Below are 27454 nucleotides of genomic sequence, written 5' to 3'. Positions count from 1 at the left end.
TCACGGCTAAATAAAATGGCGTTTTATCCAGAACACCCTAAGTGAGACCAAAATCCGAAATTTACGCCCCTAAGCGAGACGACGAGCATCCCCGCCCCTTTGATATGAGAGTCCCCCTCGGGCTCAGATGGTCCAGAACGCAGGCTTGAAAGGCATTAGTAGCCCCACCTGTACGAAAACAGTTGTGCGCCTGGTCCGCCAAACGCTTGAGGGTGGTAGTAAAGTGATTCGAGTGGTGGAACAGCAAAACCATGGCCGCTTGGGAGGTAGAAAAATGGTGACGTGTTTAGTGCGGGGACCAAGGCGAATTAGCGACGGAAAGCGGAAACTAGACAGCACAGGTACTGCGTGATGATGGGAAGGGAGATTATGTGGATGCCTTCGTGGTGGGGACGTGTTGACGTGTCCACTTGATGCGCAAAAGGCACCAGAGGCCGTGAACTTAAAGAGGCATTGTCACGGAGATTCTGTTCTTTTGGTGAAAACTACTCAAATACTTGACGAAGAACCTTTCCTAGTAAGAGCTACTTAAAAACTGAAAAAGAAATCAACCGAGGTGGAAAAGACGTACAGCCAAGTGGTTTATTAATCTCGCCGCACCCAGAGGCAGGTTTGGAAATGTGAAAATGTGGGAGATCTGGATAAGAGATTATTAATTTATATAATGTACTGAAAAAAATAGTCCCGCATGAGAGGAAGATTGCATAGGCGGATAACGTCTAAGGTAAGAATGGACGTGGAACCAAAACGAATTGTTCGCAGAATCGGGTAAATGAGCTCCACTGAGTCAGTATTGTTCTTTGCCTGGGCTTGGATCCTCCCAGAGACGAGATATTCGGAGAGGAGACTGGTGGGGGCATTAATGACCGTGGGTGTTATCTTGAGGATAGCGAGAGGAGAAAAAGCAAACGAAATTAGAAGTTGACTTGGAACTAGAACAGCTGAGAGGGGCAGCACACGTGGCAGGCGTCTGCTCCCGCCATGAGCTCGAAAAACCGTGCTTGATGCATGCAGTTGGCGGACAGGAGACAAATGCCAGCGGCTGAGATGGTCAGTGACCGTATTGGTGACTGCTTTAATATCAACTCAGGTGTTAAAACCAAACATTCCCAACCGACGCAACACCATAGTTCCTTCAGAAACTAACCCATTATCTATCCAATCTCTACTTGATAAAATAGGCACATTACGTGACTACTTATCCTTCCAGTACTAAGAAACTTATCTGTTTCGGGAAAGAATCAGCTGGCCATCTGATCTGACCCGGAGTCTAATGTCATGCGAAAGAAGCCATAATTCATGACGACTGACCATTTCAGCACCATAAGTTTGTTCACCACAATTTTCATCCCGGTAAGCAACCCTAGAGGTAACGATTGTACAGTACCTCTTCCAGACCTCTTTTTTTATTGGTCCCCTAGTACTGTAGCTCCCATCGTTTTTTTGTGAGGGATTCAGTGTAAAACCTCGTCTGGACAGCTACTGTCTTTTTCCCGCGCGGGACATGACAGCACCGCGCAGGCCTTGGAATGGCTCACGGGGTTGGTTGAGAAACAATAGCGAAGCAATGAACAAACAACAGAAACAATGGACTGTCATTCGACGTCACACTTAAATTATCAATGTGATCTAATAGCTCTAGGTTTTAGTATCTTTTCTTTCTTCTTAACCCTTTTCCCATAATCCTAAATATTAAATTCATCCTACTTATTACAGCTAGTGTTGTAATTACTGAAGTGTAAATCTTGTATGATATATGTAATTTCTATTTTTCGTCTTAATTCCCTCGCCTCGGTTAGTTAACTACTTGCGGGTGGAAGTATTTAATTGCCTGTAAGTTCACCGGAACCCTTACAGGAATCAATTTATTTTCCATTATGAACGGGCTTCACTTTCTAAAGAAAAGAAGCAATGCCGGAGACACAGTGCGTAGCTTCCTTTCTCTTTATTATATTTTAGCCTATCAGATCTATATTGATCCAACGTATACCAACAGATTTTCGTCCACACGGTTGCTGTTACTTCTTACTTTACTTCCTAGTTCAATATTATATCTCGGGATCTCACACTCAATGTTAGGCTTTTCTTTCCATTCCCAGCAGTGAGATTTTTGGTGAAGTTTATCCTCTCCTTTTCCTCTTCACCTCGTCAGTTATTTTACTGTAGCTTCTTCACGGCGGCAAGAATCCTGCGAGCCTCTTCCGTTCGGGCCACGTCCATGGCTGTCTTACCGTCATTGTTAACAAAATCATCACGCGCACCACCATCCAACAAAACCTTCAACATGTCCGTCAAAAGATGGCTCTTGTCGGACGATGTAAAAGCTACAGCTATATGGAGAGGAGTATCCCCATTGCTGTTGATGGCATCGACATTAATGCCCACGTTTAAAAGGAGCTGAATGGTCTTAGCACATGGAAATTCAAATGGAGGGGGAGGGTAGTAGAAGGTCAAGTTACTTCGGTCGTTTTGAACTGACAGGTGTAACAAAGTATTTCCACAACTATCGTGAGGATTTATGAAACGAGGCTTTTGAAGCAACTCAGGAACATTTAGTTCTTTTTCCTCTCCACAAAGTTCGACTTTAACGAAGATTTGCAGAAGTCTCAATAAAGAATCCAACAGTTTATCCAAATCCTGTTTCTTCACTCCATCTAAGAATTGTTTCATATTATCAGAGGGTGGCTCACCTTCAAGATCCTTGGTCATCTTTTCCGTTTGTTTCTCGTACTCCAGAGCGGTTTGCTCAAGCACCTTTAGTATTATCTTTCGTTTCGGATTGTAGTTGTTGTGAACCATTTGATAAATCACGCTAATGAAACTATGTAATTGCGATTCAATTGAATGATCACGTTGCTGAGCTATCTTCATTGCATGACTTTGCAATCCCATGCAAATATCAAAGTTCCAACAACGCTTATGCCAATCAGCAAGTTCTTGAATTGGGCCAAGAAGTTCTACGTTGTCGGCTCCAAGAATTCTCTCTCGAATGATAAGACTCTCCATAAGGATTGCTTCAACATCGCCTTCTATCTGGGCAAGTTCTTCAAGAGTTTGGCACTCTTTCCGATTCTGATAAGCTTCAGCAGGCTCCATCGGCTTTTTTATGATAGGATCGGAAGGGTCATTAAACCTTTCTTTCAAACCACGCTTCATGTACCCAAACGTTTTCTCAGTGTGGCGGCCGCGAACATCAATGAAATGCTGAGTAGCAAGAGAGGCACCGAGTAGTTCTAGGGCATCAATTTCTTCTTCGTCCAAACCTAGGCCTGCAAACTCCTCTACAATTGAAATCATGAGAGCGTTACTGGCATAAAGAAGAGGTGTTAACCCATTTTTGTTCAATAACTTAGGAGCGTCAAGAGCCCCAAGTGTGTTAATGGCTCTGATATCATTACCACGAACAGCATAATGGAGAGCTGTATCACCATTTTTGTCCTGAAGATCAAGACTTGCTCCGTTTTCGACAAGAAACTCCATTGCAGCATAACTACTATTTAAGCTTGCTATCATCAGAGGTGTGCTGTTCTCAGCCGTGCGTGAGTTAACATCGGCTCCATTTTCAACCAAATATTTCAAAACATCCTTCACGCGGTAGACAGATTCATCAATACCAAAGAAAAGAGCTGTTTCACCATTTCTGTCTTGAAGATTTATGTCAGCTCCGTGTTCGACAAGAAGGGTTGCTGCATTCATTTCCTCATACTTGCTTGCTAACATAAGAGGAGTCAGGTAGTCATTGGAACGTTCGTTAACATCGGCGCCATGTTTAATCAGACAACTCAAAACATCAGTGTACGAGTTACGGCGATGGCGAATAGCATAATGAAGAGCTGTCTCCCCATCTTTGTCTTGAAGATTTACGTTAGCTCCGTGTTCCACAAGGAAGGTTACTACATCTATATCGCCAAGTGCACTAGCTCTAATCAGAGGGGTACAGTTATCGTATGTGCGTGCGTTCACATCGGCTCCATTTTCGACCAAACAATTCATAATATCCAAATATCCACCAGCAACGGCAGCAAACAGCGGAGTCCAAAATGTGTTATTACCTTCAACATCTGCGTAGAAATATAAAAGCAATTTTACGCAAAGGAGATGGCCGTACTCGGCAGCAGCTACAAGCGGGGTGCATATGATATTGCACACCTGACCCAAGCGACCCCTAGCATAAAGAGTTTGTGTTGCTAAGGCGGAAGCTCTCTCCCTGGGCTCCATGTTGAAAAGAGTTCGACGGAGCAAAGCAGGATCCCCATACTTAACAGCTTTGTAGATCTTCGCTCTTGCTGAGTCGTCACGGGACGCGTCATGGGAGTTGTAATGTGCCATACTAATGTGCGGCAATTTTTCTCACCCTACGCAAATCGATCGTGCTTTGTTTTCTCTGCCACTCATGATGATGATCCAGTCCGCGTTGTGGTTAGTGCCCGTTGATGTGGCTCAAGATTTCTATCTTTTCGAGATAGCACTCCAGATGGATTAATAAGGTAAGGTAAGTTGAGGTAAAAGTTAAAAATGTTAGCTCTAACCTGCGAACAAGGTAATTTTTAGCAGCAACTATCTTCGGGTCTTAACGACTAAATAGTACGTGATACCATTCTAAAATTGAACTTGGGGCAATCTTTCGCAGAACTGATTGTCCTCGGGAAAAATAACTTATGATCTGATTGGCAGTTGAACAATGGGTAAGTCAGCCTCTGAGAGCGTTCATGCGTGCAATGGCTCTCAACCTCTGTCCGTTGTTGAGCAAGCACTAATCCTCGTTCACAGAGGCCTCGATAAAGTTTCTCCATCAAATCCGTTCTGGAGTGGAAGAATTAATGGCAAAAACACATTTAAAAACCTAACCTCAGCGTGGCTCAAGCACTACTCAAACAAAATTAATTCGTGGAATCCACATCATTTCCTTCCGCTTCCGGGAATCGAATCGCCGTTACCAGAACAGAGAATAGTGAAGGTGAGACTCAGGTAAACTCCGAAGTTTGCTGTGAGTAACTTTGTTTCGATTCTAGAAAGACAACTCTCAGGGATAATTCAGATTGATCTCTTCTTTTGAAAAGACTCAAATGCGCTGGAGTGGAATCGGTTTTACTGTAAATGACTAAGGGGGGTCTAAAGAAACTGCGTTGCTTCGTCGGTGGGGACTGTAGACGAATGCTTGGTTTTATCCAACCGCGGAGTTGACAAGGATATTTTGCTACAGTAATTAAAGAGATCCAAATACTGACGTTTCAAGCGTTATCCATTCATTTGTCAGAGCGATACCTTTTAGAGTAATGGGTGTTAAGAACAACAGGCAAATAATCCAAAGCTGACGTTTTGGATTCCCTCGAACTGACGTTCTTTTAACTCGTCATCGAAATGGAGTTTAGGACGGGCCTAAAGGAACACAGATCGGTTTTTCTTTTTTTTCACGCCCACTTCAAGATTGCGGATACTATCAATCACATCTAGCCAACTTTTTTCTACTTTTTTTTTAAAGTTAGTTAAGAGATGACCCCAAAAAGAGTCGAATTCGAGTCGTCGGATTCCCAAGCTACTAGACTACTAGACTACCCACGATTGCCTGCCAAATATTGCCATTCTCGTAGATATCCTAAATTGCAAATATATAAAAGGCTAACTGAAAGCTGCCTAAGCTCAATTAGGCTAACCGGAGAGCTATGTAAGAATTTTTTGCCTCGTCTGTTATTGCTTACTATAGGACTTGTTACAGTGCCGGTGGTGTTCCCTCGTCGTCTCGCTGTCGTTTTAAGTTAAATCACCTATAAGCTGCCTATAAGATACGTTTGTTGTTTCTATCGGTAGTTTGTTTTCGGTTTTTATGTTTATTTCATATTGTATTTCGTTTCTTTTAACTTTATTTATTTCTTGATTTATTTCAAAGAATCGTTTCGGGACGGGCCTTGTCCTCCTGTACGAAATAAGTGATTAGTGTACAGTGAAACAGAATTTAATGAAAGAAAGTATCAGTGCCGAGTTGATCTGACTCCATGCGGCCACACTCTTCATCAGCTCATTGAGGTCACCTGAGTCACCTTTTCTTGGTCTATTGATCAGTCGCCGGCCACTGAATGTCTCACAATCTTGGTTTCTAATGTTCCTCTTTCAGTCTGAACTAATTCACTAAATAAAAGGATTCTGAGCTGAGTATAGAATAAAAACAAGGTTCGTATGTTTAATTAGCTTATTCAGTGGTTAAATTAAAACCGGCACAACAAATTCGAGATGTTCTATCTCCTTTAATTTTCTAGTATTTACAATGTCAGTTATATTTCCCATTTCATATTTCTTTCATAATCCTTAATATTAGGGTTACGTTTAGTTACTTAGTACAGCTGGTGTTGCAATTAAGTTACAATTTTATTTGGTATGATATTTGTAATTTCTTTTTTTCTTCTTCTTCTACTCACCCCCCCCCCCCCCCACCCCCTCGATTACCGGTTGTTAGCTACTTGCAGGTGGAAGTATTTTTGTTTTAATTTATTTGCTTAATTAATTTTGTTGTCGTCGTTGTTCCTAGTTGAGTAAGTTCCGCTTTTTGGAAAAACATCTTATTAAATCTCTCCTGAGGGGGCTTGCATGCCTTTCTAAATGCCAGAATAATACGTCACGGACTCAAACAAATCATCCTTCACAATTCTCAGCATTTTTTTATTCTACCTCGCGATTCTATTTTTGCAGGTCACTTGCATGTTACCCCTGCAGTTCCAAGTACATCCTTTTTATTTGAATTTGGGACGGGAGGAGCTTTGCGAACGGGAGGGAATTTGCGAACTATTGTATGCCGGAATAGGGTACTGGGCGGACAAACGGTGCAACTGAATTGTTGCATGCAATATTACGCGCGCAATGTTGTATTGTGTGTTAGGCCTTAAGCAATAAAACGAGGTTCCTTTCGTTGTAATCGAATTAAAAATGTTTTTGTTATTCCTGCGCAGGTGATCTTTATATATTCCGTTTTACGGAGATGGAACCCACAGGGAAAAGAGAAGTCGAGGTCGTCCCAGGAACAGCTGGAGGAGAACAGTAGACGAGGAGGTGGGCAAGGCAGGCTATACCTGGAGGGAGCTTGAAACTGCTAGCCCAAAACAGATCGAGATTGCGGGCTACACTTTCCATGGACCTATGGTCCACTGGGAGTAGCAGGGAACAAGTCAAGTTTGCGGAGTAAGCAAAACCCTGAAGACCGTAGAAACCTTGGTTGTTTCAGCTTTGTGCTGACTGAACAATTAAATAAACGAAAGAAATCAGGTAAAACACGATTTTCTTTTATAGTATATTATCATAACTTGAACAATTCCTTAGCACCGCGTTTATTAATCAGCCTGGAATCAGCACATAAACTTAAAGAAAGAACGCTGGTTCTTTTACAACAAGGATATCTGAATAAAACTTTAATTGAAAAGGGAGGGTTCTTTTACGACAAAGAGATCTGCATATAACTTTTATTGGAAAGAGAGCGAGAAAAAAAGAGAGAAACAAAACAAAATCTTGAGAAACCTAAGTTTACTGGGGTTTCCAATTAACTTCTAAGCTAAATAAAAAAAAAGTAATGACTCTGTATGACACTCTTAGCCCAGACCAACTTTTCAAGTAAAATAAAGAAAAGTAGCATAAATCTTTGACTCAATTTTATCGCTGCCATGGTCGTTTAGCCATTGTTAGGAGCAATCATCCTCGATAAACTGCCAGAAAAGATCAGGGCGACATTCGAGATACCGAACAATCCAGCTATCTCATTAGTAATGACTAAAATCTATTAGACAACTGAAACTCATATTAAAGAAAGACATTTCTTTGTTTAAGGATTCAATGGGTTCTTTGTTACACCATTGCGGGTTTGTGTACGCTCTTTTGCCACGATTACGGTTGCTGATTGCTTGCGCTTATCTAACAAAGGAAGCGAGTCAGCCTTATTGAAGGATTCTGTAGGTGTTTTTGCACGAACGTACATTTACAACTCAATATTGATATTTGGGCGAAACAAAGAAATTGTCATAAGTGATGGGATTCTATGAAAGCTTTCTTTTATTACTACTATTTTAAGCTTGAATTATCTCGCCAGACTGACCTAGCAGAAAGGAAAACCGATCTTCGGTCAATTGACCCGAAACAACACTTTTAGTAATAGAATTGACTTTTCGAAGATTTAATTAATTTAAAGAGTACAGATATGTCCCATTTTAATAATTGAAAAACGGAATACAAAGCTGAAGAATTTTTAATAGTATTTCTGAAGCTTTCACCTCTCGTGATCTAAACTTTTAAAATGAGTTACCTTTAAATCTGGATTTTTCAAGGTTAAAATCGTCAAAATGAACTACTTTTCGAGTGGTTTGATCTGGTTGACTGACAATGGAACCTGATGAAGGGTGCTCAAACTACTCCAAACATAGTTCATTTTAAAAGATTTTAACCTCGAAAATCCAGTTTTAAAGCCAAATAAGTTTTAAAAGTGAATAATTTTTCCCTAAAGCATTTCTCGGATAACATTGTTCTACAAACTGCAACTCAAAAATTCCTCCTATTTTCTCCTATGTCATTCTTTGTACTAGCACCAACTGTTAAAGATGACATTTTTTTAGTAATCTTTCCATTAATCTTCTGTTTACCTTTTGCTTATTTTCACCTCTAAACACTTGAAAGTGTCAAGAGTAAGGGAACTTTGTCAAATAAGGCCCTCATGTTGTCTGTGGGCGGCTTTCGTTTTCCTTTCACAACAGACCGGAAATTTTGCTCTGTGATTTAAGACAAGTATTTGAGTTTGAACTGTCAAAACAACATTTTATTTTTTAATTACAACTTCATTAAACTTCAATTCCGGTGGCACGGAAATGACAAAAGCATGTCGTGCGTTTCCTGCACGTGTATAAAGTAAAGCACCTTCAGAATTTAGCTGATCTCCCAGCGAAGCTCGGCCATAGCGGAGAAACAATCCAATTAAGTCCTGTAAGAGAAGCAATCGAACATAAAATGAAGTCTAACGTTCTTCTCGTCTTTGCTGTTTTGCTTCTGGCAGTTTCTTTTGTACCAGAAAGTGAGGCTTTCACCGCCGGGGGAGGAGGCAACATTCCTCGAGGAGCCAAGCGTGAATTTCAAGTAAGTTTGCAAATCTCTTGCGTGTCCCTTATCCTCAGTTCTCGCGAGTTACTTGTTGCTTAAACATTTCTCTCATTATATTTATCGAGAGTTCGTTTTATTATATACTGCTCATTGTCAACTCGTTGAACGAAGGGAGAGTGACATACGTTCCTTGCTTTTAATGCTTCATTTTATGTTTTCCCTACCACAAAGTTAATTTTCTTGGTTTTTGTAATCCTATTTAAATAGTTGTATTTTGCTTTAATGTGCGTTGTAAAAATACTGAAAATAAATGCAATTCAAAAGATTTGTTTCGTTTGTCTTTCATATCGGCTGCTTTCAATTCCATTCATGTTAACGCTTTTAACTGATGCCAAACAACAACTTGTAGATCATGATCTGCGTAATCAATTTTGAACACAGCATATACATAATTTAAGCAAGATGCTTGACAGTAGAAATCACAATACAACTCAGCTGATAAGAACAAAATAATAATAATAAGAAGAAGAATAAGAAGAATAAGAAGGATGAGAAGAAAATTGTTCGAGTGAACGAAAGTTAAATAATAACTATTGTACTAAATTAACTGCCTTTGATTCTAACCCGGGGGAGAGTACTCCCATAATTTTTAGCTGAGGGTGTGCCGCTGGGACTCTGAAAACCTTAACCTATACTACTCAACATTATTCTAGAGTAAACACCAAGAATCCCTACCCTATCCTAGACCTATTTCCAGACTTGCTATTTCCTGAAACTCGTTCGCTATTGCGTAAAGTTGTCGCACTGCCTGCCGTACCGATTTTTAAATTTCATTTACCGAGAAACTTTCTCAGACTAAATTTATCAAGCAACTGATTAGTTTCGTAGAAAATGATATCCTATTCTAGACCAAAAGTCTCTGATTTCTATACCCTATTCTCGAGTAAACTCGCTGGAAACCATACCCTTCACAGCGGCACATACGTATATAGCACGTATATGGGAGTACCCTCCTCCCCTTGGCGATTCTAGCTAACAAGGTTGCAAGTTATCAGACGAGTGTCTTTTACATTCAGGCTAAGGGTCGGGAAAGAAAAAGCCTTGCTTAGCAAGAGTTTCCGTGGGATTTTCAGCTGCACAAAAGTTGTATTGAAAAATGAGGGAAGAAGGAGAGAGGGGCCATTTTTCGCTCTCGTTCCACGTTTTGCGAGGACAGGAAGCGAAAAAACCACAGCTGAAAACCCCACGGATAAGCGTGCTTTGCAGGTTTTGGAAAAAAAAAAACTAAAGACCTTGAAGGAATTAGGAGATTCGCTTTCGTTAACACCCGGGCCATGTTGAAATTTGTCATCGAAAAAACGTGCTCTCCTCCAGAGAAATTAACGGATGTGACAAGGTTTCATTCTACATTATTATAATAAATGGAAGACAAAAATTTCAATTTTTATGGTTGGGGTATCCCAGAGTTTCCCGGGAGAATTTTTAACCTACAGGGTGATCTTGCTGGAAACTGGGACTCTCTTGACCAAACGTTTCAAGTTAGACGTCTGATAAATTTGGCATAGTAGATGCTTGACTTGGTAGTATAATGGGCATGGTAAATGAGAAATTAACGGAACTATAGCCAGGACATCAACCGTGATCTTGCAGTTATTAAAGCTACTGAACGTCGATGGAACAACTAATCAACGGACAGTACAATTATGGCAGATATTTTATAAAGAACTGCAAACTGACGCATGTTTTTAATTTCTATCATGCCGACACAGCGGTAGACAAAGTCAAAATAAAATTAGACAATGTAAATTCAAAAGTGATTGGTATACAGCTCAATGGAAATGAAACTTTTTTAATTATATAAACCCTCATTCTGGGCGCGTGTTTCTCATAACAGACAGCTTGTCTTTAATTTTACGGGTGTTTTCATTCACTTTTATCTGGAGTTAATAATCTCAGTGTTATTCGTACAAATGGTGGCACAACAATTTCTTTGTGAGCACGTACACTTTGTAAGTACGTCGCACGGCTTTGACAGACAAGGTGTCCTTTATGTAACAACTCATTAATCGTCTCTTTTTTCATTTCAGCACCAGCTAGCCGTGAGGGCCATGTGTGCTACAGCCAGAGATTATTGCAAGCGAGAATTTTCTCTCAAAAACAAGGAATGAGCTTTTGGTCTTCATGAAACACAATTAATGACTTAAAATAATTGAAAACACCTTCATGTATGGAGATAGACAGCCTTCTTTCATCGTGGACCATCCGTTACAATTTACAATAGAAATACAATTATAAATGAATGTATTATTAACGACTTAATTTTGATCTTTGTTGCTGTCAACGAACATGAACAAAAATAAACTTATCGCGAAAACATTTCTGCTTACTTCTTGGGTTGAGCTTCACCCGGCTTAAGTTACCAAGACAAGGAAGTCCTTTAGAAATTTTCTTGGTTGTCTACCATCCTCGTCAATTCTCTTGGGAAGGATGACACATTTTACCGTGCCTTCGCTCCTCTCCCATCCACACGTTTCAATGCTGGGTTTCAATGGTGAATATTTATTCATCATTGTTCACAGACGATACAACCGGGGGATTGAGCCGAAAAAGGGGGGGGAGGAGGTTTGGAGGTTCGGTTGCGGAGATGTGGAATTTTGAATATACCCGTAAACTGCCTAGTCACAGAAATGAGACATGAATTATTCATACAAAGATTAGTTATTTGTCTTGTGCATACAGTGTGTAGGGACTGCATGATAATTAATAATTAGACCTAAAGAGTAATAAAAGCTGGAGTTTTTTTAAATAAAATAGAATTATTAAAAGGGATACACCCAAATCAAATTTGTCCTAAGGCACGGGAAGAATCATTTCAGCCTGTCTTGCAAAAATGGCTTCTTACGCGTGGGGAACCTTAATTTCACTGTAACAGTTATAGAAACCTTTTCTAAGTTCATCTCGCCCGTGTTTTCACCGTTTTCACAGCATTTTATTGTTTGTTAACTTTATTGACAAGAAAAACGCTTCGTCTGATCTATTTCTTTCTTAGTTCACCTTTTTTCACGATGCCTTGAGAATAGTTTCTAGATAGCACACGTGCACAGATCTTCAGAACCTCTACACTTGTATATCACGCCTCTCTGTTGTTTCAGGGTTGGGGCCCATTGTTTCTGTTCTTTGTTCGTTACTCCGCTATTGTTTTTTAGCCAATCATGTGAGCCGTTCTAAAACGGCTGCGTAGTTTCCCATAATTTCACCCGACAACATACACATAACACATACGGAATTTAATTAAATTAGTGGTTAAAAAATCCCCCACTAACTCCATTGAGGATAATAATGCCAGGAGATAAATCAAGTGAAATGAAATTATTTTTGGAGTGCTTAAGTGAGCACACACCTCCCTATAAATCCCTAGGAACTGCTGCCATGTGAGGCAAATTTGGTTCGCCGAGGTCGAAGATAAAATCTTTGTCCTCGGCGGGATTTGAACCCAAGACCAGCGCTCCACGTGAGGAGTTTATTGTGAGTTATTGCATGGAGTACATTTAGCCCTCTGCCAGTTCTGATCAGTTCTTATATTTGAGGTTTGTTGAGGAGTTACAATACCCCAAGTAAAACCCTGGAAAGAGGAGTCATTTAAAACTCCTTTTTTGAAATGATAATAACTTTTCTTAAAAATTGCTATGTAGTTGCATGTTATTATGTGTTGAGTCAAAAATCATTTCCGAAGGTATTCATTCTCTTAGCTTTCAATAGCAAGTTCATACTACTAACGTCGTGATATTTTCATTTACACTTGAAGTTTTTATTTATCAATTAGTACAGTACATAATTTTCCACGAGAAAGGCTTGAATTACAATAACGGCCGAACACCAGACATATCTCTCCTTCATTGTGTGCTAGATTGATGTGAGATCAGTTTTTCACGAGGTCAAAGGCTTCATTCCATGTCTCTGACAAAAAGGTCCCGCTTGCAGTGCTCCCTGGCTACCCGACACATTTCCCGTCCAGCTACCTGGCGCTGGAAAAAGAAAGGGATAATTGGTGAGTTATTACATGAAGTAAATCTAGCCATCTGGCGGTTGTAATATTGAATGAAATCCCGTTGGAACAGGTGGTTTGAAACAGGAAAAACGGGAATTGCCACTCATATACCTTTACATATACGTAGAAGTCTATATCACTTTATAACAAGTACATTCACGTTACTAAGCTTGTGCCGTCTGTTTTTAACGAATAGAAGCTATTTGAAGGATGCCTCAACTATAGCATTTCACAAGATGAAAAACGTACCATTAAAAGAATATTAAACCATCAAGAATAAGATTATCGAAGTTCACAACAGCCAAGACCTAATAAATAGGAAGGCTTTTGAGTGAGTGAGACCTCAACTCTGTATCATTAACAGCCAGAAATCAATGCGATTTGCCGAGTGCTGGTGAAAAGGCTCAATAACTAGCACGGAAAAGGAGCAATATTTATATTTATATCAATCAGTATTAGTTGAAAAAAACCTTTTTTGTGTGTTACCAATACTGTTAAAAAGATAACCAAAAGTTAAAATTTCTTTTTTTCTCCATTTTGCATGGAAACATAAGGCTTAAATTCTCTTCTTGACTTTCATTTAGTGAAACGATCCCTTTTTTCGTAAAGACAGTGGACACCCGTGGACGAGCTTCTGCGACAACAACTTGAGCGCACAATCTTTGAAAAATCGAAAGTTTTAATTTGCCACAGTTGGATAGAAAAATTCTTGCTTCGTCAGACCTTTTCATTTGCGTATTAATTAACTTTAAATTAGTTTGTATTAAATTATTCGATATAGGCAACGTCGGGGAGTTCTGCCTGAGGACAAAATGAAAGAATTAATTGAAAACCTTACTTCATATTCACGTTTAGCTCCTCGCGGAATATTTCCACCCCCTCCGGCTGTGAAAGCTTCGCTTTCTGGTACAAAAGAAACTGCGAGAACTAAGATAGCAAGGACGAGGAGAACTTTGGAGTTCATATTTGGAGATCGATGATCAGTTTTTTCTTGATGGAACTGGTGGTGGACTCGTTCTCAATGGCTACGCTAAACTGCAGATGCTAAATTCTGAAGGAGTCCTGTTTTATCCCCGTTCAAGAACAAAAGATATGCCTTGTCATTTCCGTGCCACCGGAATTGAAGTTTAATGAAATAGTAATTGAAAATAAAATGCTGTTTTGACAGCGCGAAAGCAAACACTTCTGTTGAATGACCAAGCAAAATTTCCGGACAGTGAAGCCACGCATTGATGACAATGACTTTGAGGAACTTGTTTGGAGCCGTCAACCTCAGATTAAATTTCAAGTTTGGTTAAAAGTTATTGGTTCAAGTGATACGAATCCAACAATAGAGAGATTTCTGTAAAGTGTGCAGTTATATTTCTGATTGCTTTGAATCGGTGAAAGCTGATTTGATAGTTGCTTAGGTGTGAGAACAAACACAAATACTGGCGGAAGATCAGAGGAAAGATTAAAATGTCTGAATCTTTTTCTTATGACCATTAAAGGCTCAAAACAACTGGGCTGAAAAACTCGATTTGTTCTTAATAATAATATAACATGGAAAACTTTATAAGTTTTGTCTGCAGAACGCGATGCATATTGTTTCTATCTTCCTCTTATACATGATTTACCTGTCATTGTAAATATCGTCGTTTTGGAGACATAAGACTGAAGATAATTTTCCGTTCTGTTTGAAACGTCGTGTTTCTGACAACTAAAGCTTTTACAGTTGTCTAAATCCTACATAATTGAGATCATATCATTAGAAAGGTATTCCATTAGATCATGACATCTTTACTTATTGAGTGGCGCCCATAGAACTGACGCCTTCAGCAAAATCACGCACAGCATCATTCAATAAGATTTCACCTTCTTTATCACATTCGATAAGCTCAAAGCAATCGACAACCGTAAAGCGTCAGAGGAAAATAAACAAAACCATCACTTTCAAATCGAAAAAAAAAAAAAAAAACCTTTTGAGCCGAAAACAAAGAAATGTCCTTCATTTAGATTTTATTAAAGATAAAAAAAAAAAAAAAAGACTTCGATCGTAGTTGTCAAAGTAATAAAGGTATTTAATTGTACATTAATTACCATGGAAAATGAAGGCGTGTTTAGTGGACACCAGTTGAGATTTGCCTGATTTTCCACTGACCTTTTTAGCAGTTTGTTGGATTCAAGAATTTTTACCGAGATTTGGAAAATGTTGGTAACGTTTTCGGATGCCGCCGGTTGAAAACGAATTTATGAGATGTTCATTACACGGAATGGCGAGAACATCTCAATGTTTATTCAGTTTGACGAGGAAGCTAAACCGATCTAATTAAAAATAATAAAGACCACAAGCTTTATTTTTTCCTTTTGTAGAGTAAAGAGTAGGTTCACCGTGGATTAAAATCAACAGTGAGATCCATTACATTTTTTTAACAGAAACAGTGAAGATCTCAGTTAGATATATTGTTATCGGTCGGCATGTCAAATTGCATTACTTTATCCTGGTCCTAAAAGGATCTATTTCTTAAAGTCCGCATGGAATGATTACTTTTGTGAAGCAAGGTGACAACGCTCTGTGATATAGGAAAGTTTTACGCACACAGTACGTGCATGTATTAAAATACTTTCCCTGCCAACTAAAATAGTACCTCGGATATTGACCATTGTTTAGCTTCCTCAGTTTTTCAAAGTTTATTTATTATTTTATGGCCTAATTTAAAAGAAAAACCGTTAATAAACGCTATCCATATTACAATTCTTACCCGCTGTTCTTAAATCAAGCATATCACAAGTTCATCTAGCTTTCCTGCCTTCAAGAAAGGAATGAACACGTTTTTATTATTGAAATAATTCTGATTTGTTCACGCCGCACAGACGCAGTACAATTTTGTATTTATTGCGTTTTCGAGGTGACCTCTTTGTATAAGCCCGATGGTTTCTTGAACTCTTCTCGTCATATCTTTATTGCTACTTTTTTATTACATTGTTGTGTTTTATGGCAAAATAAAGAAGGAAGGAATTGATAAAGAAATCTCGGAATTTATTACTTTTATTAAGCTACTATTTTCAGGTTTAGCAGCGACTCGAATGATTTCAATAGCTTTCTTACTAAAAACCGCGTATTTTTTTTTTTTTACTCTGAAAAGACCAAAATTTTCAATTGTTTTTATATTTAATGTCGGCTTTACCAACGAGGCTCTGGCCTCAGCTAGTTAGTCCTACAACTAACTGAAGTTATTCTTATTCTTATTCGAATTTCACTAAAAAAACGAAAGAAAAAAAACAGTTAAGTACAGTATTACGGTGGGCTGCGGCAGGTAATGACGAAGGCTGCTTGAAATTCCCCTCACCGGAAATTTCGTTTAATTTCCTTGAAGACTGGCAAACATTTGTTCAACTTGGCGTGCTTGTATTCTGTCGGAAATCTTAAACGGAACTAAACAGCACCGCGGCAAGGCTCGAAATCCGATGTCTCCTGCTAAAGAGCATTCCTGTTTTTGTTTTATTTTTTTTTTCATGATGTATGTACAGTCAAATCCGATAAGTCAAACCTTCCCTTACAGAGGGACAAAAAGCTGCTTGAATCAACGAAACGTATATGAGTTTCGGGTAAAATAACAAACAGTATAGCAGAAAGAATGAAGAGAACGGAGACAAACTGCTTTTCGTTTTAAATACTAAGCTTCATGGCAATCCTAGAACAGCGTGGATTATTATCAATTTCAGTTTACTGTAGTTATCGAGTCTTTTCTTTGTACAAAAAGAACGAAACTTCGACACAAAATCGAGTTCATTGAAGTACAACATGTGGACAGATAACAGTGTGGGTTGCTCACGTACCTTCCGTTAGATTTTAATTTAAAGTAATTTCTAATTAAACTGTTTTTTTTTTCTGGTGCGCACAGGTGATAAAGAAAAAATCACGTCGCCAGTGAAACCACTCTTACATAAGAAACGCGAATATGCTAAACATAATTATCATGAAAAAAGGTGCAATGTATGGAATCAGTTCACGCGAATATGAGTTGGATTGTTTGCGACGAATCGTGCCCACAGTCTGGTTTTGGGCCAAAATCAATATAGTGGCGAGGCGATCATTGTCAAGCAGTTTCTATAATTCATTTACTAAAATCTGTTCTTTTACAAGTATCTTTGATTGTAATCCCACCGTTTATGAGCTAAGGAATTTCTTTTCCCACAGAGAGACACCACGCGATTTTTCCGCATTCTTTTGTCTTTATTTTTAAAAGCCACTCTTTTCGAATGATTCAATTTTATAGTGCTTGCTCTTTTCGTATCTTCTACATCCCGTAGGAAACTATGACAAGGCAATTTTAAGAGATATCAAACAAAGGCTGTAATTGGTTGAACGCCAAGCTTTACGTGACGACGGAAACATTATTAATAAGAACTTTCTTTCTTTCTCTTTGTTGCTCAATTTGCCAGGCTTAAAATATGCCATCACTTTGATTTCATTGTGCATACGCTACGTCGACATGCAAGTCCTAGAAATACACAGATGAACCTAATTAATGGCCTTAGTTCCTACGACGAGTCTCCTTAGTGAAGCTTACTGGTAGGCCACCCGAAGTAGTGATCGGAAGATCATTCGACTCCAAAGTGGAAGAACTCGGGTATGTCACTGACTGGATAATAAACCATTCTATATGTTTTAGTATAAATCTACTAGTGTTCTATCAAGAATGCCGTTCTCTGATTGGCTACGCTACTCGTTATCTATTCTGTGATAGATAGGGAAGACCTTAGATACCAAGGACCTAAACCAGAATTCAGAGCCCAGCAGTTTTCGGGAAAACATGGTTGGGGTGCCCATTCTCACGGGTTCACAAACCTCGGTTCCAGTCCTTGTTATTTAAGGACTTTCGATAGATAGTGAGTAGCGGTTTTCAACAAAAGGGCGGCCGCTTCGTCGCATTTTTGAAGTGTCTGCGACGAGGATATAGATAATTTACTTGTTTAGTTTTAAACGACTAGTAGATTTATACTAAAACAATTAGATTATTCGCTCTCGATTTCTATGCGTGATAGCTGATGGGGGCGCACGCGATAGAAATCTCGAGCTCATAATCTAACTGTTAATTATTTCAAACGGGGTTCCTTTTACTAAAAACTTTAAATAATCTACTTTAAATTTAACTGCCCGAATCCCTTTTTCTCTTACAAAGGCTTTTAAAAAGGAAAAAATATGGTCCGTTTAATTGTAACTGAAATAATAGGGAACATCGCAGGTGTGACAAATTGCTCAACACTCAAAGCATGAATTTTTAACCGACCTGATTTTTTTTGTTAGAAGCGTTAAAAGTGAATGGTGTAAAAGATTAAGTCTACGAGCATTCGAATGATCGAGCGAGGGGAACTCTTGAGCATGTTTAGTTAATATTTACTCGCGCGTTTGGGCTGCTCTTGAAGATTCCTCTGAGCAATCTATACTGTGAATTAGAACACCTTCATACTTCTGAGGCAAATTGAATTTTATTGCTGCTATCTATACAAAGAATAACCGTGAAACATTTAAGTAGCTAATGACAATGCGAAATTAATTACATTCCTTTTCAAAGAAATAGAGCTTTCTTGCTTACCCGCGTGACTCGTTGCGTGACCAGCACACAAACGCGTCGCGTTACTAAGGAGGCTCGACTGACTCGAAAGAGCTGCTACCGATATCACAACGGTAAGCATACCAAAAACCGAAACTTTCAAATGTTCTTTCTGTTAGAATTCCAAATACGCTCTGATTTATTACGCTTTACGAATACCCACTATCACAATTCGGCTCCCTTGAACGATGAAAAAACCCTCCCTAGAGTTTCTGATCAGCAGTTATTTTCCAAACGAACGAGTAAAAAAAGCCGAAAAATGAAATCCTGACAAAAATGAAAAAATAAAAAAGAAAAGAGATATAAGTCATCAGCAGTTACTGGAGAAAAAATTTGCTTGCGCTTCATAGAAGCGAAATCTCATACACAGCTAATATCATAAGCGAAACAGGCGTTCAATTCGGAAACTGTTTATTTTCATACATGATTTTATTTATATATTGCCAACGCAACAGGTATGGTTGTGAAAGCCAACCACATTGAAGGATAATCTAATAACTGTCGAGGAAAGCTTGTTTTTACCGCGGGTTTATTATTCTCTACAGCTTGATTGGCAGGAAACTTTGACCAATCCGAAGGAAGATGCGTGTTTTTGGCCAATCAAGTTACACAACTGGATCCATGCGCGCATCGGCTCCAAGTTGGCGGTTTTATCTCCGCACCAATCGGAACGAAGATGCGTGTTTTTGGCCAATCAAGTTACACAACTGGATCCATGCACGCATCGGCTCCAAGTTGGCGGTTTTATCTCCGCAACAATTGGAACGAAGATGCGTGTTCAAAAGTTCAAATCTGCCTAAGTTCAATAAAGTTTGATTATAATTATAAAAATATACCGGAAAGTTCTTCAGCTGGCGAATCATTGTGATCCACCTCGTCGTGGTAGAAGGCAATTATACCAAAATTTCTATTAACGAGCATAGCATTTGAACATCAAAAGTATAAATATTTACAGGCAAAAATAGGTGATTAACGTCCTCATAATTCCTATACAACAATTTTGTAAACCTTCGTGAAATGCACTCTCTGTAAAACGTCTCTCGCGGCAAGCAGATCACGATATTTGCGAAACGTAGTTTCAATAAATATTTTTTCTCTTCCAAAAGACTTGTCTAGATTAGATCTTTACTCGTCTCTTGTCACTTAAGCTCTGAAGGGATCTGAAATTGAGAGAGAAGATTGGTTAGTAGAGCCAGAGTACTTTCCTATCGGTGGGTTGAGATACAGGGACACTTAAAATTAAATAAATAAATAAATAAATAAATAAATAAATAAATAAATAAATAAATAAATAAATAAATAAATAAATAAATAATTAAAATCCGGAGGTCCCGGGTTCAAATAGCCAGCTGGTTTGCCTCCTGCCAGTTGGGATTTTGAACCTGTTACAATTAATTGATTATTTGTGTTTCTCGTTATTTTCTAGTGGATTGCCTGTAAACTAGCTTGGGGTAGCTTAGTGAATTTCCACTATTAAAACAAACAAACAAACAAACAAACAGACAAACGAACAAAAAAACAACAAAGCATTTTCCTTTTCTGAGAACTTTTCACAGTGTTTATAAACAAAATCAATAATTATTATATGCAAAACATTTCCGTTGCTGTCTAAAGACAGAACACCAAAACTCGTTAGTTCATTATTTCACAGGGGGTGTTGTTTTCACGCCAACTTAGTTAGCAATTCGTTGCTAAATATCAAAAGTAACTTTCTTCAAGTGTTTTTTTCATGCCACTTTTGTAAGAAATTCCTTGTTCTGCTTAAAACCAAAAGTAACTTATTCTTTATCAGTTTAGAATCGAACACAGTGATAACAGCAGTCAATTTAATCCTCACCTCTAACGTTCACACATCTACAGGTTCCTTTTGATTTCTTATAACTGGTATATTTCCGTTATTCAAGACAGCAGATATTTCAGTAACTGGCGATTGATGTGTATGCCTAAAAACCTGAAAATAATGGCAGAAAGAAGAACTGATCAGCATTGTGTTAAATCACTTGAATGTCTACACTCGATTGCAAAAACATTGACACCTAAAAAGCACAAACCGTGAACGATAAGACCCAATGGCTTTATGGGTATAAGTGTACTAAATCTATTTGCATAATATCTATTCTCGTGCGAGAGTTGATGACCAAAATTAGTTGCACGTGGTGAATGATGAAAACTGTCCAAGCTTTTCTTAAACTGTCCAAGTTGGCCAACAAGGGCCAATTTGAGTGATATACAATTCGCGATTTGCCTAAGTTCAAATCAGTCAATGAACTTAAGCAATATTTGGTAGATTATTATTCGGAAGAATTAATTCAGCACTTTTTTTTTATTGTAAAGAATGAGAATGGTAAATTATTGATTATGGAAACGAGGTTAGTTTTTAAACACTACCCACAAATCCGTTAGGTCTCATCGTTCACGGTTTATGCTTTTTAGGTGTCAACGTTTTTGCAATCGAGTGTATACATAATCGCTGCGCGTTAACCCTCTCTGACGCTATTTTGCTCGCCTTATCGCATTTTTTTTGTAGAATGCCGAAGAAAAGGCTTTGAACTCACCTGCGGTGCAAAGGAAGGTTTTCCTCTTCTCTCTCTGTATATCAAGTATCCTATAAACGTTCCCATAGTAACAGCAAAGACACCAAACACGACGCCTAGAGCTAAAACGCCACCTCGACTGACGCTGGTGGATTCAGGTTCCGCGGTGACGGACGATTCTTCAACACTGAAAAGAATAGAGAAGAGTGGCGGGTTAGACCTTAGGACCAAGGACAGATGGTGAACAAGCAACAACTTACATGAAAACACTGGGGATTTCTAAACGTTTTTATGTTCACAAGTTTGAGAAAGAAATCAGGTATTAAGATGTTGAATTGCCGCGCAAAAAACATCGAAGACACGTAAAGCAAGATATTATTATTGATTTTTGAACTTGATTTTTCCTAGTAAGAAGGGGATTTCTTAAACTACACTTCTTCAACTCCTTAAATACTGTAACCTCAAGTGTTAATAGGTCTCCTTACCTTGGTGTGTGACGATCTGGTGGCGAGACCATGCTCCCTCCTGGCCATACGATCTTTTTCTTCATTCTGAGGCCTTGATCCGGGGAGGGGTCGTACGAGCCAACCTTCACCCACGAGTCGCCATTTAAATTCACCACATCGTAAATGGCAGGTGCGTCTTGATCAGAATCGAAAAACATTTTTCCGCCGGTAGAACTTTCAAATCCCGTGTTTTCATCTTTCATCTTTCGTAATTCAGTTATTAACTCCTTTTGCACGTCCACTCTGGAGGAATACTGAAAAACAACGTTTGGTCGCAGAAACGTTAACGAGAAATTACGTTAAAATCCGGAGAAAAAGACCCGCACATGAATAGCGCTCAAACCTTGAATTTAAAGGCAACGCACTGCTTACAGCAATGAATTACAATTATTTCCAATGGAAAATATGTTCAGTGAAAGTCAGCTGACATTTCTCAACATTTTTTTTCGTCCGTTTCGTTCCTTTACTTGAACCGGTGCTCGATCATGATTAATATATAGTTAACTTAGGTACATATCTGCTTATACATACGGCAAAAGGCTAAATTAAATCATATTAAACATTTGAAAAGGTACCAGCAGCTTACAGATTGCCAGTAAGCAACAGCGCATGGTCTCCTCACCTTGTTTATCGTTCCCGCTTCATGAAGTCTTGTGAGAGCATGCGCATAGGCAAGAACTGCATCATAGACCTGCGCAACATATGCTGAAGCCTGAAAACGAGAGAAAGAAAAGGATTTAATCCCACGACAGGTCTGTTTTTCTTATGGCTGTATAGTTAGGAAACATTTGTTAAGCATGGCGAGAACATTTCTTTGGTGATCAAGCCGTCTTTTCTCGCCATCTGCATTGTGTATTGAAGACAGTAGGAAAGATTTAAACGAACCTCCTGTAATAGAGATTACCAAGAACAGACTGAAAGATGTAACACTCCAGGGTTTCATGGGAGAGACCATTTAGAAGCTACGAGTTTGGCTTACTACCCTAGTAAATGACCTTTATTGCGCGCACTGTTCGTATCATGTAAACGAAAATCGCATACAACGCTCGTCATTCAACATTGGCTAAAACATATTTCAAACTCTTTTAAAAGATATTTGAAGTGTCGTGCGCGACAATCTTAAGGAAGTTGTAGGTTCAATTTTTATGATACAATAGACCGTTTCCGAGTTGCTTTGAGCCTCATTATGAAAGCGAGGATTCGTACATAGTTTTTGATATGAAAATTTGTTTTCATTCGTATACAAAACTAATTTTCATATGAAAAGGTTTGCAATAAGCCTCGCTTTAGTCACGAAGTTCAAAGAAACTAGGGAATGGCCTTTTCACATTGCAGGCAAGTTGTGCTGTACACATCGGCCTTATATTGCTCTAGGGACTGAAAGAACCTCGGAACTAACCTCCAGCACCCGAGGAGAATGAATGAGGCCTGGAAACGAGGCTGCATCTTTCTCTTTCCAGGTCTTTAGCAGTCTTTGGTACAGAGCTCCTTCACCATGTTTGGGCCTGGTACCTACCATACCCTGCATGGCTTGTCGTAAGTTAGGAGCGTCAGCGAAAGTCGATGTCGTAGCACCGTCGGTTCCAATCCACGTCCAGCCTTTGCCGGTCATACCCTGGGTACGATAAAGACAACATAAGCTGCTAAGCGCAATGGCAGTTGTGATAAGGTAGCTGGATATTTGAAAAGCGTGAGGGGGGTAATCAACAGTTGTTGTTACGTCATGAGGTTTGCGAGACTCACACGAAGGATGTAAGTTCCTAGGAGCCGGCCGTTTTCTTTTCCATTTTTGAAAATTTGAAAGGATGGATACACCAAACAGGTCACATACTAGTTTCGTCAACAGCAAATCAAACATCGATCGACGGAGTTTGATTGGTTGGTTACCTGTTCTATTGCTTCCTGGAACACTTTCTCAGAGTCATCAGTAGCCGCGCTGATCAGATTCACTGCGGACCCACTTTCCTTTATCTGCAGGAACAGAAATGAATAGTTTAGTCGCATGCTGTTGACAAATGGAAGGTTTTCAGTTCTTTGTTTGTTTCGCTCTGATAGTAGGCACTCAGGACATGAGGGTAACCTACAACAGCCAAGATATTTGGCTATAGCCTATTTTAAATATGTGGGGCATTTTATAGGTGTAACTACCAAGAAGGCTGCTAATTTGAAGGTACGTAGTAGAGGCCTGGTTTCCAACGACGCATTTTGAAGGGAATGAGGACGAAGGGAAAGATATTAGTGGCCAAAACGTCCTAATGAAAAATACGGCAAAACCGAAAAGATCTTACCTCTTTTAGATGTTCCTTAATGCTGGCCTTGGTGTGTGCTTCAAACCGCTGTTCAGTTGCAATGTCGACTCCAACTTGCCTCACTTCCACGGCAAACGTGCGAGCGAGGTCGTCACTGTACGAATCCGTCGTGCTGATGGTAGACACCTGAGACCATTTATACCTCTGCACCAGTTTAGCTAACGCTTGTCCTTGGTAGGTATCCGAGGCACATGTGCGGAAGAAGTGTGGATAGTTCCGTTTATCTGATAGTTGCGCGGAGGTGGAGGCGTACGATATTTGTGGAATGTTCTTGTACTTAATAGCCTCGGCGATAGCCATGGAACATTCTGATCTGGCCTCTCCAATGATAAGGTCTGTGTCTTTTGGAAGTTTCTACAAAATGGAGGAGAGCAGAGTAAGTCGTCAAGAACTGGTGTCTACCTTTCCCTCATGGGGTCAAGCTTGGGCAATGAAATGTGGCTCTTAATTCTAAGGAAGGTCCCTTGTAGGATGAAATCCTAAACTGTGAACTTTAAAATGAAAGCTCTTGAGAAACGTTTACAGTGGTTCTGTTCATTATGCTATACAAAGGGAGTTTGAGGATGAGACTATAAATCAAATAAAAGCTGCTGAGCATTATCTTTCCGGGGTTTTAATCAATCAATCAATCAATCAATCAATCAATCAATCAATCAATCAATCAATCAATCAATCAATCAATCAATCAATCAATCAATCAATCAATCAATTTATTTCAATAATTTAAAGACTTTCTCATTGTCCTTCGCTTCTTGTTTCCAGTCTAGCAGGTCATAGCTGTCTTCCCGAAAAAAACATTTGTGAGCTCGACTTGTGGAAAGTCTAGTTATTTAATATCAATACTCCCGAGTGGACGATAGAAGCCTTTAAAAATATGTGTCCAAGTGTCTTACCTCAGCTTCGCGTCGACAAGAGTCAGGATCGAAGGCACCATCAGGAAGGACGAAAGTAAAAGCCACTTTGAAGGGGCCTGAATTGACAAGCTTCACTGCGACCTTGAAAGCCGCCTGCCACTCGTAACCAAGGGTCTTCAATGGTCCTAGATCCTCATGTGTAGGGAAAAACGCCGCAATCTTGTAAGTAGGTCTCCCCTTCCCGGGCATTATAGTGACGCCGCCAGGGAACACTGGATCTCGCCTAAAAGTGATTTCCTTGGTCTTGGAGTCATACTGACCTACAGTGATCCAGTTGTTGCCCTGAAGAGTAACAAGACGTCTTTGTGAGGAAAAACTGCAGTGTTCTGTTCAATACTACGGGGTGGAGGCAGCAGCTCTCTTTTGCCAGACTTATCAATCGCATGAAGAGGTTTTGAGTGGTTTTCCAATTTTAATTTATTTCGGATCAGACAGAAATGAAAAACATCGTTATGTACTGCTGAAAATGGCCCTGGAAATTTGAGCACTGCAACATGCCTTGAAGAGAATGTTTTTTTTAGGTGATTCAGACTTGAAATCTTAGAATCCATCAACAATGCCAGTAAAGTGTTAAAAAACATGTTTTTGCGTGACCGTTCACTAAAGTGAAAGTTCTGCAGCAGTACGTTCGAGTCGCTGCTTTCAATATAACCTTTTAAAAAGAAAATTGAACTTATCGTCGAGTTTCGAATTCTTTTTTAATTTGACGTACTTACCACGAGGTTAACAACATCATAAAGCGGGGGAGGATCTTGGTCTTGATTGAAGTACATGCGGTTGTTGGTCCCAGTCGCGCTCGGAAACCCCGAGCTGGGGTCATTGTATGTGCGCAACTTCTGGTAAAGATTGTCTCGCACAGTCTGCACGTCGGTTGTTCGGCTGATAACTTTCTTGTTCACCAGGTCCGACAGAGCCCAGGCAACGCCGTGAACAGCGTCAAACAGTTGGGCGGTGAAGGCAGCGGAAGTAGGCGTGGACTGCAATTATCAAAATTGAACGACGACATGTTTAATAAAGCCCTATTTTCTTTTAGTCGTAGAAAACCTTCGTGTATTAATACAAACAATCAGAGAGTAAACAACAACAAACTGACCGGCTTGCTGTGCACGATTCCAGGATATGTTGTTGAATCCTTCTTTATCCAATTCGCCAGGAATTTCAAATAAACGCTTCCTTCTCCGTTCTTGGGTTGAGTACCAATCATATACTGCATGGCTCGCTGCAACTCCTTCTGCTGGTTGAATGTGGACGTGGTTGCGCCGTCGGTCCCAATCCACATCCAACCCTCACCCGTCATGCCAAGCTCCTTGATCTGTTGGAAGACAGTCTCTGCATCATGGCGTACCATGCTGATCAAGTGGACTTTGGAACCGGACGCCTTCAACTGAAAAGAGATCAGAAGTAAATTATGAGCCACTTTAAAATTATCGCATAAGGAAAACGGCGACAAATCCTCTCTTCCTGGGACTAAATTTTGTATGTTATTTGAACTTTAGTTTTGTGGATGAAATCCTGAAGTGTCAACATTCAAATTACCGCGTGGAATCAAATTTGTAAATAGTTAGCTTTCTTATCATTATTTTCATTTTTATCGACTATTTTTAGCAAGTTTAACTTTTATTGTGAATGTTATTATAAATAGCTATATAGTAAGCGCAGGTTTTTTTATTTTGATTTAATTTAGTATGTTTGTCTTTTAGAGGGCCACAAGTTTGTCAGTAATTTTAGTTACTGTTAAGTGTCGGTTACCCTCGTAAAATTAAGTCTTACCTGGATTCGTTTATGTGTGGTGTGGCTTTGACGCTTAGTATCAAGTTGGAAAAAAACTTTGAGAAATGAACATCTTGAACAATACCTGCCTTTTTCGGTTATTACAGTAAAATGCGGTATGAGTCGTGAAAACATTTTGCATTCGTTGATGAAGTGAAACTTATACGATAAGTTGCGCTTTTTATTACAGCTGCATTGAAGATCTGTCTTAAAAAGTATTTCCTTGCAATGTGAATCACTTTTACTGAAGTCATGGTATTAGCAAATTATTTATTGAATTTCGCCGAAGGAAAAGTTTCAAAGACAAAAACGATGTAAGCATTTAACTTCGCTAAAGTGACATCAAGCTCGGAATTCTTTGGAATTACCTTTTGTATCTTTGGCCGGACCGTTGCTGCACGCGCATTCACATCGAACCGTTGTCTGCTGACCACATTGACTGGCGCATCAGCCATGCCCGTAACTTCCTTCTCAAACAAGTCTGCAAGTCCTTTACCATATATGTCATTTGTGGCCACCGTGCCCACTTCCGGTGACAAATACATTCGGAAAAAAGCCGCAAGTGCGGAAGCTTGATGCACATCAGAAGGACACGTCCTGAAGAAATACTTAAACTTCGTCTTGTCCGAGAGAACGGCAGAGGTGGACCCGTACGAGATTTGAGGAATTCTGTTGATCCTGGAGCCTGCAGACGAAAGAAAAAACAGATA

At 39.4% G+C, this 27454-nt stretch overlaps 2 protein-coding genes and 2 long non-coding RNA genes across 8 annotated transcripts in view; 1 reads left to right on the top strand and 3 right to left on the bottom strand.

The window, feature by feature from the left end:
* Positions 1–1079: 1079 nt before the first annotated feature.
* Positions 1080–5144, bottom strand: LOC146463925 (protein fem-1 homolog B-like). Its single transcript, XM_085083912.1, has one exon. It carries the CDS (start codon positions 4327–4329, stop codon positions 2158–2160), a length of 2172 nt encoding a protein of 723 aa, XP_084940038.1. The 5' UTR covers positions 4330–5144; the 3' UTR covers positions 1080–2157.
* A 3744-nt stretch (positions 5145–8888) lies between these two features.
* On the top strand, positions 8889–11451 carry LOC146463924 (uncharacterized). Its single transcript, XR_014856779.1, has 2 exons — positions 8889–9102; positions 11154–11451. It is a non-coding gene; the product is annotated as an uncharacterized LOC146463924 (long non-coding RNA).
* A 1401-nt stretch (positions 11452–12852) lies between these two features.
* On the bottom strand, positions 12853–14365 carry LOC146463923 (uncharacterized). Its single transcript, XR_014856781.1, has 2 exons — positions 13953–14365; positions 12853–13091 (listed from the first exon to the last, which is right to left on the bottom strand). It is a non-coding gene; the product is annotated as an uncharacterized LOC146463923 (long non-coding RNA).
* A 4740-nt stretch (positions 14366–19105) lies between these two features.
* The window catches only part of LOC146463922 (uncharacterized), a 34505-nt gene continuing 26156 nt past the window's right edge, over positions 19106–27454 (bottom strand). For all 5 annotated transcript variants that reach the window (XM_085083896.1, XM_085083892.1, XM_085083894.1 and 2 more), the window contains 12 exons: positions 27113–27429; positions 26068–26358; positions 25691–25951; positions 24954–25256; positions 24040–24414; positions 23639–23722; positions 23151–23366; positions 22374–22463; positions 21731–22005; positions 21267–21432; positions 20549–20662; positions 19106–19871 (listed from right to left, as the gene is read on the bottom strand). In XM_085083896.1, coding sequence (XP_084940022.1) covers positions 20558–20662; positions 21267–21432; positions 21731–22005; positions 22374–22463; positions 23151–23366; positions 23639–23722; positions 24040–24414; positions 24954–25256; positions 25691–25951; positions 26068–26358; positions 27113–27429 — 2483 coding nt within the window. In that variant the 3' untranslated portion in view covers positions 19106–19871; positions 20549–20557. The remainder of the gene's footprint in view (positions 19872–20548; positions 20663–21266; positions 21433–21730; positions 22006–22373; positions 22464–23150; positions 23367–23638; positions 23723–24039; positions 24415–24953; positions 25257–25690; positions 25952–26067; positions 26359–27112; positions 27430–27454) is intronic.

Source organism: Pavona decussata, unplaced genomic scaffold (assembly GCF_977016875.1).
Source record: "Pavona decussata unplaced genomic scaffold, jaPavDecu1.1 SCAFFOLD_174, whole genome shotgun sequence".
Taxonomy (NCBI): domain Eukaryota; kingdom Metazoa; phylum Cnidaria; class Anthozoa; order Scleractinia; family Agariciidae; genus Pavona; species Pavona decussata.
Note: the sequence above shows the minus strand (reverse complement) of the source record. Positions and strands in the feature narration are given on the sequence as shown.

Coding starts and splice junctions, on each gene's coding strand:
- LOC146463925 (XM_085083912.1), bottom strand. CDS start 4,329: ATGGCACATTACAACTCCCATGACGCGTCCCGTGACGACTCAGCAAGA.